Genomic DNA, 13,274 nt, shown 5'->3' on the forward strand with positions numbered 1-13,274 from the left:
TAGCTGAGTATGCCATGGAATTTAAAGCCCTGGCAGGGAAGGTACCAGACTGGTCTGAAGCCATGAAGGCTGACTACTTCAAGGGAGGTCTGCAGCCCGAGGTTCGGTGCTGGGTTCTGGACCAAGGAGACCCTCCCACTTTGCAGGAGTTGATCTATCTAACAGGAGAGGTGGAGAACACCCAATACCAGTTATGCCAGCAGCTGAGAGCCCAGGTGATCAGCAGGAACACTGTGGCACCCAGCCAGTTGTATTCAGGACCGAGGAGGCCCTCCAGAAGGAGTGATGATGAGAGAGAGAAGAGATGGAAAAAAGGAAGCTGCTACAAGTGTGGCAAAGATAGACACTGAGCTTCTGAGTGCCCCCATGGAGGATCAAGTGCAGCTGCAAATCCGTGGGAAAGTGACCAAGTCTCCACCAGGCCAGTGCAAAGGATCAGCAGCTACCACCATTGGGTGCAAGGATGACCTCCTGGACCTGCTAGAGGATTCCAGAAAGGACACTGATGAGGAATTTCCCCAGCTGGTGGGAAATGAGAGGCACCTGTTCTGAAGCATGCCAGTGAACTGATGAAGGTCCCTAGGTGCAACAGCTCCACCTCAAAGGAGGAGGATGAGGAAGACCCAATGGTGAGTGATGATTGTTCCACTTTGCTCATTAAAGTTGAGATAAAAAATTTAAGGACTAAGCATAAGGCAAACCTAACAGCATGCTAGATTCTGGGTGCACTAAATGCTTATTTCACCCAGCCCTCATTACCACCCCGAACTTAAAGGTAAAGGAACTAAAACAGCCCATAATGTTTACCCAGATGGATGAGTCCGTTGCCAATGGGGGACCAGTAGAATTCCACACAGAGACTGTTGCCATGCAGATAGGCCACAAAGAGACTTTGCAATTCATCAAGGTCCCTATAGCCAATTACTCCATAATTCTGGGTTTACCTTGGTTGAAAAGCAGGAAGCCCCACATACAATGGGAAACAGGAGGATTGAATTTTGTTGTTGGGTGCTACGCCCATCTGGAGGCAGAGGTGAAGCATCCTCCCAGCCAATTCACAGGGACTTTAGTACAGAAATGCCAGGTGCTGAATGTTGAGTCTGACTCCTCAATCCCCAACCAATATTGGGAATTTTCTGAGGTGTTTGATGAGAAAGAATCAGACCAGCTGCCACCCCATAGAAAAACTGATTGTGCAATTGAAATTGACCCGAATGTGAAGCTCCTGAAACCCAAAATGCATGCCATGTCTGGAACAGAAAAGAGAGTATTGAGGGAGTTCATTGATAAGAACCTAGCCCGGGGCTTCACTGAGCTGGCAAACTCCCCAGTGGCTGTTCTGGTCCTATTCAGAGCCAAGAAGGATGGCTCTTTAGGACTGTGTATGGATTATAGAGGATTGAATGCCATTCAATAACTAATCAATACCCTCTCCCACTGATGAAAGATATGCTGTCCCATCTGTCGAAAGGGATTTTTTTTTTACCAAACTAGACCTCAGAGAGGCTTATTTTTGGATCAGAATTACAGAGGGAGATGAATGGAAAACTGTACTCAATTGCCCGCTAAGATCTTACCAATATAAAGTTCTCCCATTTGGTTTGGCTGGGGTCCCAGGAGTGTTCATGCAACACATCAATGAAGTTTTGCATGATCATTTATGTAAAGGAGTGTTGGTTTATTTAGATGACAACTTAATCTACATGACAACTGAGCAAGAGCATGTGAACTTGGTAAACAAGGTGCTCCAAAAACTTTGAGATGTACAGCTCTATGCTAAGCTCTCCAAATGTGAATTTCATAAAACTCAGTTAGATTATTCGGGCTACTGAATTTCAACCAAGGGCATTGAGATGGATCCGACAAAGATCCAGGACATTGTAGCATGAGAAACCCCCCACCCACCCAAACCGGACAACAATTCCAAAGCTTTCTAGGGTTTGTCAATTTCTCCTGACAATTTATCCCCCAACTTTCCCAGACTGTGCTGCCCCTCACCCACTTGTTAAAAATGAGGGCTAGAGGAGAAACGTGCAAGGTGACTACCCCAAGTCCCTGCTTGCACTGGACACTGGATTGCCAAGAACCTTTTGCAAAATTTTCATTGCAGAACCCGTTCTAAAGCACCCTGATCCTGATAAATTATTTATAATTCAGGCTGATGCAAGTGACCAAGCCATTGGAAACGTACTCCCCCAAAAGGATTCTAATTAACCCCCTCACCCTTGCACCTATTTATCTCATAAATTTTCCGATGCTGAACAGTGCTGGCATGTGTGGGAAAAAGAAGCTTTTTTTCTAAAAAATGGCTCTACTAACTTGGTGTCACCTGATAGAAGGGGCCCAACATCCATTTGCAGTGTGGACTGACCACAGAAACCTGCAGGCATTATGTACCCCCCGGAAACTAAATGGGAAACAATTGTGTTGGGTGTAATTCTTCAGCCATTTCAACTTCACCTTGAATTGTTTTCCCTGGGAAGAAAAGTGTCTTGGCAGATGTTCTATCTTGCCTGCCCCAGCTTAACAGTCAACAGACTGAGGTAAGTGACAATGAATTCTCTGCCAAACAGCTTGAAATGGTGTCCATAATGCACAAACTAGCAGCAGCACCAAAAGTGAAAGTGCAACCTGACTTGAAACAAGAATTGCTCCAGGCAGTTGCCAATGATCCTTGGCTATTTATTTATTTATTGCTCAAATTTAGCCACCGCCCATCTCCCCCAGTAACAAAGCTGCTCTAACTGAACTTGACAGCTTCTGGTATTGCAATGACAAACTGTATATCCCTAGCATTTTGTGTGTCAATTTTGCAGAGGTCCTATAATGATAAATCAGCAGGGCATTTTGCTTTCACCAAAACACTCCACCTAATTAGGAGGCAATTTTGGTGGCCCACTTTAAGAACTGATGTAAAAACCTATGTAAATATTTGCCCTGTCTGTCTGCAAGCCAAACTAAAAGGGGGAAAACTCAAGGATTGCTTCAGCCAGTAGCTAATCCCTCCAGACCCTGGAAGGATATTGCAATGGACTTCATTGCTGATTTACCCAACAGTAAAAATAAAACTGTCATTTGGACTGTCATTGATTTATTTTCCAAGCAAGCCCATTTTGTCCCCTGCTCCAAGGTCCTAACAGCACCGCAGCTCGCCAAGCTTTTTCTACAACATGTCTATCAATTGCACGGATGTCCTGAATGTGTCATTTCAGCTCAGGTGTACAATTTACCTCAAAATTTTGGAAATCTTTTTTGCAATTAATTGGGGTGCAACAGTCCTTAAGCTTATTGCACCATCTGCAAATAGACAGGTTGACTGAATGAGCCCAGTCTACTCTAGAGCAATTTTTATGCTGCTACATCAACTTCCAGCAAGATGACTGGGTAGACCTACTCCCTTTTGCTGAAGTGGCATACAACAACTCAGTACATCAAAGCATGAACTTTAACCCTTTCCAAGTTGTTTCCAGTCAAAGTTTCGTTCCCATTCCCAAGCTGCCAGTAAAACTGCCTAGCCACTGTTCTGCAGCTGATTGGTGCGCCCAGGTGGCATCTAACTGGCCTGTGATTAAGCAAGCTTTAACAGAAGCCCAACAAACTTATAAAAAATTTGCTGATCGCAAAAGACAACCAGAATGGAACATGAAAGTGGGTGATAGTCTATCTTTCTACAAAATACCTTAAATCACAACAGCCTTCTAAAAAGCTGGGTCCAAAATTTATTGGACCCTTCCCAATTGTGAAAATCATAAACAAGGTGACTGTTCAGCTCAACTTGCCTCACAATATTAAATGTATTCACCCTGTCTTTAATTGCACCTTACTGAAATCTGCTTCTGAATCATCTCCCTGTCACCCGGGTCCTGCTCCACCCACTCCCATCATGATTTATAGTGAACAGCATTTCAAAGTTAAAGAACTCCTAGACACTTGCTTTCATCATGGTGCTTTATAATACTTAATTAAATGGAAACACTTTTCTGACCCTGAATGGGTTTAGAGCCACCATGTCCAGGGACCTCACTAACCCATAAATTCTACGCAAAATACACTGACAGTCCTTAACTTCAGAGAACTTCCCTTTCTCTCCTATTTTCTTTCACATTCTATTGTACTCCTCTTAATTTTTGTCTAAGTATTTTTTTTTTTTTCTGGAGGGCAGTATATCAGACTCCCTGATCAAATGTTCCCAGAAAATCTTTTCAGATTTGCACCCATCTTCAAGCAGCCCATGTCAGACTGTGAGTTGCCAGCAGGGAGGGGAAGTTGGACTGGAGTGTGAATCATTTTGTTTGGGCTAGATGCTTCTTGTGCCAAGGTCAATGGGCAGAAAACCATTCAAGCCATCGACTGGCATGAGGATGAAGGGAGCAGACCAATGGGGGAAGTGGGGTGGGGATTAGAGGCTTTTGTGATTTTAAACTGTAGAATGTGTGGGAAATGTCATTCACAACTTTTATACTGTACTGGATGGTTCACTGTATTAAACAGATGTATAAGCATCTCCTTATGGGTTGTGATTAAGTGAAAGCTCAAGTGACCAGTCTTGACAAGGTCATCCAACAAGACAGGGTATGCTATCAATGGTATGCTGATGATACCTGGTTTTACATCTCCAGTCTATTTGGTTTTGGTCCCCTAGGTCTGGTAAAGTATCACCTCTGACTCTTGCAGGGTTGCACTCCCTCAGAGCTTCTGCACAATTTGGGGTTCCTCCTGGACTTGTGCATCCTGCTCAAGGAGTACGTGGTAGCCGTAGATAGGGGTCCTTAACACAGATTCATATTTTACACCAATTGAGCACATTCCTTCATCAGGAGGCTTTGCTTACAGTCACTCACACCCTGGATAATTCCTGACAGGATTATTACACTGTGTTGTTTGTGAGGCAGCCCTTGAAAACCATCCAGAAATTACACCGTGGTCCAGAATGCAGTGCATCTGCAGTTTTGAGTGCCCCAAGTTTGTTCATGTTACGCCACCACTGTGTGAGCTGCACTGTCTTCCAGTTTCTTTCCCAGTGCACTTCAGGCTACTGGTTATTGACTTTAAGGCCCTGAATGGCACAGGGCCAGGTTGTTTGAAGAATCTCCTTTTCCTGAGGGAATCTGTCTGCTCTGCCAGTTCCAATACAGTGGGTGTGCTCCATGTCCTTCCACTTAAATGTCACCATCTAGTGGGACCTAGGTGGTGCTCCATCTTGGTTAATGCCCAGACCCTTTGGAACACCCTTCCCTATGAAGTCTGGTAGGTCCCAATGTCCTTCTGCCTTCTGAAAAACCTTGAACACCTTGTTTCTCCCACAAGCATTTGGGACGTGTGTGGCTGGAGCCTAGTAAAGATGTTTGTCCCATGTGAAGTGTGAGTTGCTTTTAGGGGTCTTGGGAGATGTTACACTGGTTTCTATGCTTCTAACTGTTTTCATTATTGTTTGTGAGCTGCCCAGGGTTATGATACATAAGATGTGGCTATATAAATTTTAAAATAACTAAATAAGCACTCAGCACACTCTCCCAACAAAGTAAATATCAGGCTGAAGACAAAGTGAGAGAAATTTGAGAACATATTTAATACGTAGGCTACCATGACAAAGTCTGGCCCTAAGTCACCTAGCTGGCATTCATGCCAAAGTAGGACTAGAACTCACAGTCTCCTGGTTTCTAGCCTGGATCCTTAACCACTGGACCAAACTGGCTCTGGTCTAGTGGCTAAGGTGCTGGGCTAGAAACCAGGAGAGTGTAAGTTCTAGTCCTGCCTTAAGCATAAATGCCAGCTGGGTGATTTTGGGCCAGTCACCTCTCTCAGCCCAACTCATCTCACAGGGTTGTTGTGGGGAAAATATGAGGAGGAAGGAGTATATGGTAGGTTTGCTGCCTTGAGTTATTTATAAAAAAATAATAAAGGTGGGATAAAACTTAAATAAATGAATAAATAAATAAATATAAAACATTTCAGAAAAGAGATCTGGAAACTACTGTATTAGCATAATATGAGGTCCTACCAGCATTCCTGACTGCCCTCTCTTAGAACCTCTTTCAGTAGAACCAAAAAATCATAAAACAGTGGCTTTCAGTCTGAACATTGACTCACTCAGGTTCCTGAATTGCTAGCTCAGCTTGACTTTTGATGAGGGAGTCTGAAGGAGACTCAGACTCCTGTTTGTGATGTCATGCTGATGCTCTCTACCTGAGTAGGAGGCACATCTATTGAGACTTTGTTCTCATGTCAGTCGCCTGGAGATCAAATACAGCCATGGTAACCTCAGCTGGATGCTACATAGCTGAAGAAGAAAGGCTTTGCAGAATGAGGTCATGAACCTCACCCTCCCTTTTAAACTCTAAACATTCTTATTTTTTTTCTTTATTCTTCTAATAAGCTTATGAGATTTCGATTAGGTACATTTATCCTCTCATGTTTATATATAAGCTCTGATCTGTGACTGTAAATCATCATCATCATCATCATCATCATCATCATCATCATCATCATCATCCATTTTATAGCTATTATTTGTGAACCTAACAGCCTTGTCAGTGCAGTTGCTCTCCAAGCCATGAATATAGAAAATTATTTCTTTTCACTCCTTGTTTTCAATAAGGAACTGTGGTAACAACCCATATGTGGGGTTTTTTTTTTTCCTTTTCAAATGGCAATTATTTCCTGTAACCCCAGGCAAAAGTGACTTTGAAAAACTACCACAGCATAGGTGTAGATCTAATAGAAATTCAGTAGGAATGGAAAGAAAACGGAGTTCTCAGTGAGGCATAAAGAATAAAAGGTATATACAGAACAGTTTCTCTTGGTAAAGTATAGAAACATGCTGTTTAATTATAAAGATTATATTACTTGCTTTGTAAAAGATATTTTTCATGTCTTTCAAACATATATATATTAAACATATCAGAAAGACACAGAATGCTGTTACCAATAATAGAAACTATTGATATTGTTATTAAATAACAGATTTCTCAATATGATTACATACTATACTATACTATATTATATTATATTAATATTACAGTAGATCATATGATAATATATAGTGTTGCATAATATCATTAATATATGCATTTCATTTTCCTACAGGAGAGAATACAAAGTCCTTTCTAATAGAACAAGTATAACAGATTTTGTGTCATGAGCACTGATGGTGAGCAGGAGGGGGCCTCTATCAAGGGGGGGAAACCCATGTGTAGTAGTGAGGAGTCGAGCAGCCATTCAAAGAGACACAGAACAGACCAGCCTTGACTTTTGGGGTTTATCTGTCTGGGTTTTCCCACGCTTCTTCAGTTCGTTAGGATTTTCTGTCTAATGTAGCAGTAATAAACACTAGAGACCTATTCCTCATTTCAGCATGGTTCCTGACTAATAGGACATCAAACCTAACAAACTCCTACTCCCATTGAAAGAGGGAGGAACAAAAAAAAAAGGAGAGACATTTGGGAAAATGTCTTCGGAAAACCAGGAAATTCGGCAAGCCATCCAACAACTCACAGCAGCCTTGCAACAACATCAACAAGTAGATCTCCAGATCAGCACATTACAAGCAGCTATGCTACAGCAGTTACAACAACAAGCTCCAACTAACCCACAACCCATGCCAGCAGCAGCAGCAGCAGCTCCGCCAGCAGTCTTGAGATCCCAGGGCTGTTTAACAGAGAAGTTTGGAGGAGAAGCAGGACAGTTGAGAACCTTTCTCACACAATGCACAATGTTTTTCGACAGCAGACCGGTAGAGTTCCCAATGGACTGAACCAGAGTCAACTTCATTTTAAGTCTGCTAAAATGTGCCCCTGGGCTCTGCAGTAGAAACAAAGGGCTCTCTCTCTCCTTCTCCGCCTCTCAGCCTCGAAAATCAGCCTCCTGCTCGCCCCAATCTGCATCGGCTCCTCTGGTCCTGAGTGAGTGGATGCTACGGAGAGAGCTGGAAATCCTGGAAATGCTCTGAGGGCCCTGTTTCTCCCTGGCTGTGTCTGTCTGAGCTCTTCTAGCCTGGCATCTATGACCACAGACAACTGATTTAAGGCTTCTAGGGTAGCTGGTGTTCTCTGGCACACAAATTCATTCTTAATTTCCTCATCCAGCCCCTGTTTGACTTGGTCTTTTAATGCACTCTTATTCCAGTCCAGATCTCCTGCTAACAGCTTGAAATCAGCAATGTAGATTCCCACTCTCTTGTTGCCTTGCTTGAGCTTCCGAATTTCCCAGCTGGCAGTGACCTCTCTGATGGGGTCGTCAAAGTGTGCTCAGAACCCTGCCAAAAAGTTCTGGTAGTCGTTGAGAATCGGGTCATTGTTCTCCACCATGGGAATAGCCCATTTGGCTGCTGGTCCCTTTAGCAGGCTTAGGATGAAGGTGACTCTGGTTCTGTCTGTGGGGAACTCTGCGGGTCTGCTGTCGAAGAACATTGTGCACTGTGTGAGAAAGGTTCTCAACTGTCCTGCTTCTCCTCCAAACTTCTCTGGTAGACTGCCCTGGGATCTCAAGACTACTGGCGGGGCTGCTGCTGCTGCTGGTCGTGCTGGTTGTGGGTTAATCAGAACTGGTTGTTGTGACTGCTGTAGCATGGCAGTTTGTAATGTGTTAACCTGTAGATCTACCTGTTGTTGGTGTTGCTGCAGGGCTGCTGCCAATTGTTGGATGGCGAGCCAAATTTCTTGGTTTTCTGTAAACATTTCCAAATGTCTCTCCTTAAATTCTTGTTCCTCCCTCTTTCGCTGGGAGTAAGAGTTTGTTAGGATTGATGTCCTAACAGCCAGGAACCACGCTGAGACAAGGAACAGGTCTCTAGTGTTTTATTGCTGCTACATAACAGGAAAATCTGTTAGAAGTGAAGAAGTGTGGGAAAAACCCAGACATATAAATCCCAACGGTTAAGGCGGGCCCGATCTGTGTCTCTTTGAATGGCTACCTAATTCCTGAGTGCTACGCATGTGCTTTACAGCCTCGATGGGAGCCCCCTGCTCACCATCCTTACTCATGACAGGGGCTAGTTGAACTCATCCTCTGTTCCTCCGCAGTAGCATTTTGACCAACTTCCGACCTGGGGGTCTCATCTTCCAATGGTATACTGACATATCTCTGGTTGTACTGATCCATTTAGTTTTCACGGCAAGAATACTGGGGTGGGTTGCCATTACCTTCCCCAGGGATCGCATTTAGTCTGACCTCTCTGTCATGACCTTCCCGTCTTGGGTGGCCCTTCAAGGTTTAGCTCATGGCATCATTGAGGTGCTCAAGCTCCAGCACCACAACAAGGTAATGATCCTTTGCTGAAGCTTATTCATCATAGGACATTATTATTGTAAATAGCTGCTTTTAATAAAGAGTTTTCTTATAGTAAACCTGCCTGGCTGTCTCATAGTCTGAACAGGACAATTAGTTACGTTCTTGGTGTTTGCTAAGCTCAGTGTTGCTTAGCAGATGTTCCATTACTACAGTAGACCATGTAACATCATCACTGAATCAAAGAATGGAGTTCCCTGACTGTTTCTATGTGGCTTAAACTGCCAATATTGTTTGGGGTGTGGTTTTCCTTCATGGCTCCTTGATTAGACTTTTCATTCCTCTCTAATGTTTTATTTGATGTGATTTCTTGCTAATATGGGTGAGGGCAACTCAGGAGCACATCAACACCTTCCCATTGAATATCAACAGTTTCCCATTGAATTTATGGTTGAATTTGTCTTGGTGTTGAAAGACTAACAGATTTTCATCAATTTTACTTAGTTAGACTACATGAATGTATTCTACATAAACTATATATTATGATAGATAATGGAGAAAACATTTGTGTGAAACAGTCAGAAATATATGGAAAAGACTGGTGACTGCTTTCATTATCTACAAAAATGTAGATAATGTAGAAAACTTCTCAGGCATTTTTCTTTACACCAATTATTTTTTTATGATTTTGCAAGGACCTAAACTTTTAATAATTACAACTTCCAAACCTGACATCTATGACCTGCTCTTCCCAAGAACTTTTGAAAGGGTCCCCTGCACTTCCTTCTTTCAGATGCTATAGATCAAGGGATTGAGCAGTGATATAACGATGAAATCAGTGAACATACTGCATCTTTCTAGCTCTTCTCAACCATCTTCCTGTCTTGACCTCCACGTGATTAGAATGGCAATGACTTAGGATATGGGATTGTAGCTTACCAACTTCTCAATCTGAAAGGACATGATAAGTCTCAATCTGTACCTCAGCTTTGTTTCCCTTTGAAATTGCTTTCCCTTCCTGAGAAAACTGAAGGCAAAAGGCATAGAAAGTACCATGACAAGAGAATTAAATACAGAACATCGCTGAATTCACTTTTTGGTGCAGGCTTTCCAATTCAACTCCATCATATAGTGTACTGGATTGCAAACGGCAACATATCCATCATAAGCCATGACTATCCAGAAGGAGAAATCAGAATCCTTAAAGGAGGCTGAGAGAAAGACTTGTGCAAAGCAGCCAAAGGAAGAGATATTTCTGGTGTCCATGAGTTAATTTATCATGGGTTTGGGGACAATGAAATACAAAATGTTGATGGAAAGAATAGAAACAACATTGAAAGAAATTTTCAGAATCTCAAAAATTTAGAAAGGACAAATTTGATATTCTTATTTCTCATGCTATAGATGATTGGATTGAACAGGGGTGGAAGAAGCGAATACAGAACAGTCAGCCCAAAATCCAGGTAAGATGGTGTGTTAGAGGGAGGTCTCAGATAGGCAAAGCATCCAGTTGATAAAAACATAGACACTACTATAAGGTGGGGGATACAGGTTGATAAGGCTTTTTGCCTTCCTTGTTCAGAAGGGATTCCTAGCACTGCCTTGAAGATCATGGCATACGATACAATAATAAAAGTAAAACAACCTACTCCTGCAGTGACACTGGCCACAAGAACTCCAGCTTCAACAAGATTGAAGCCAGAGCAGGACAGCTTTAGCAATTGTGGGATTTCACAGAAGAATTGGTTGACAACATTAGAACACAGAAGGTTTGAAAAAGTGCCAGTGGTATGCAACATTCCATAGAGAAGGCTGATGATCCAAACCAGAATCACAATTTCAGTGCAGGCTTTCCAATTCATCACCATCTCATAGTGCAGTGGATTGCAAATGGCAACATATCGATCATATGCCATGACTGTGAGGAGGCACAAATCACAAGCTTCGAAGGACATAAAGAGAAAGACTTGAGCAACACAGCCGAAGTAGGAGATTCGTCGGGTGTCCATGAGGGAATTAATCATGGATTTGGGGACAATGACTGAAACAATGCCCAGGTCCTGCACAGCCAAATGCATTAGAAAGATGTACATGGGGCTATGCAATTGATTACCTAAAGCTACTGCACAGATGATGAGAAGATTTGCTGTTGTAATTGCCAGGTATAATATAAAGAACAGGAAGAAATGTAGCAGGTGCAGGTGCCGAGTTTCTGAGAATTCCAGGAGCAGAAAGTAAGACAGAGTAGTTCGATTCTCCATGTTTAACTTATGACATACCTGCAAGGAAGCACAAGTGAGAGACATTATTAGAGAAAACTGTGTATGGTGCCTTGATCTGCACAAGAGTCGCAATACAAAGCTAGAAAGTAAGCATGCACTAAAAAGAGTTACAGTGATGCGTGAAGGTGGAGACTCTAATTGAGTAAGTGTGTATAACATGCACCTGCCCTCACTCACACACTCATAAAGGGTGACCGTGACAGGGACACACAGAGAGGCAGAATAGCTTCATGAAAAAATAGAGCTTTACTTAATGATCTCTTACATGATTTACACCTTTTCCTTGAAACTCCAGATTAGCTCATTTGCTCAAATGTAACACTAAGTTTAATCAAAGAGAGGAACAATAATCCCAGAGGTCAGAGTTTTTTTGTTCAGAACCGATACCCTTCTGCTCCAAAAGGCATCTGGCAGGAATACCTAACTTCAGTAGTCCCTTCAGAGAGACCCTGGGTATTAAAATGTCATTAGCTATGGGGAACAAAAATAATATGAAAATGGAACCAAGTTTGACCTTTTGAAGCTAAAACAATGGCAGATGCAGGAAGAAGAAATTTGCCAAAAATAAGGTTGACAGAGCCATGCATTTTTCCTGGGCATTACTTCTGTTAGTGAGAACAATGTTCATCACCCTGTCAAGGTCTCATCTGCTCTTCCATGAAATGTCTTGTTTAATCAAAAGGAGTCTGAAATACTTCTCATCCTCTGTTTGCTTGTTTCTTTTACCTCATGTTTTCCCCCAGAAAGTATGATCTGTACTAGTGATCCTTCTGTTCCAGGACAGAAATCTCTTATGAAATGAGCTGGAAAACTTATCTCTCTGGGTATCATCACCTCCTCTTCTTATTGCAGATTCAGACTTCATACTTATGACTCCATAGAGCGACACTTAGAAACCTGGTTTTGGGTAGCAATGAATGACAGAAAAATATGATGCCTACCTGGCTGACCTGGGTGTCCATCAGTTTTCTCTCATTTCCCCAGGTACCTCAGCACTAATAGACCACAGTTAGAATCAAAAGAAAGGAAAAGGATTGAGTTTCCTATATCTAACACATCCTCTTCCAAATCTGTATTCTAAGGTTACTTTTCATGTCTACACAGAATTGGTCTGACTAGAGCAACCTATGAGCCCAAGTAAAGATACACTAAATTATCATCTACATAATCATGCTGCAAACTTCATGAGACCCACACAGAATGTCATCACCCTTTAGAAAATAATCCCACAAGGAATAATGAGGCAATGCTAAAGATATGTATGCACAAGAGAATGATTCCACAATGTTTTGGTGGAGGCTGATGTAATTCTTCAATTTGATTGTTAAAGATACTGCATTTCCCTGCATTGTCAAGAAAATGTACAGATATACAAAATTATTCTGTCTGTGGGCATCATCTAGGATCAAACATACTTCTTTGTATCTATGATTATGACCCATATTCTGAAAGTTTAGACAACATTTATTGAAGTTTCTGCAATGCTGGGAAAGAGCTAAAATGGTTTTTCTATCTCAGAACAGTTCCTTCTGGCAGCCATCTATAAAACGCCAAAAAGAAAGATGACATCATGACATAGGACTCATTTTGAAAGATACTAGAAATACATAAGGGAGGCAGTTTGATGCAGTGTTTAAGGCATCAGGGTAGAAACTGGGAGACTGAGTTCTAGTCCTGCCTTAGGCACAAAGCCAGTTGGGTGAGCTTGGGCCAGTCACTCTTTCTCAGCCCTAGGAATGAAGGAATGGCAAACCACTTCTGGGGGAA

General features: G+C 42.3%; 1 protein-coding gene across 1 annotated transcript; it reads right to left on the bottom strand.

The window, feature by feature from the left end:
• Positions 1-10,571: 10,571 nt before the first annotated feature.
• LOC134497352 (olfactory receptor 14C36-like) lies at positions 10,572-11,486 on the bottom strand. The gene has a single exon (XM_063303014.1). It carries the CDS (start codon positions 11,484-11,486, stop codon positions 10,572-10,574), a length of 915 nt encoding a protein of 304 aa, XP_063159084.1.
• Positions 11,487-13,274: the final 1,788 nt, after the last annotated feature.

The sequence above is a fragment of the Candoia aspera genome, chromosome 4 (assembly GCF_035149785.1).
Source record: "Candoia aspera isolate rCanAsp1 chromosome 4, rCanAsp1.hap2, whole genome shotgun sequence".
NCBI classification, from domain to species: domain Eukaryota; kingdom Metazoa; phylum Chordata; class Lepidosauria; order Squamata; family Boidae; genus Candoia; species Candoia aspera.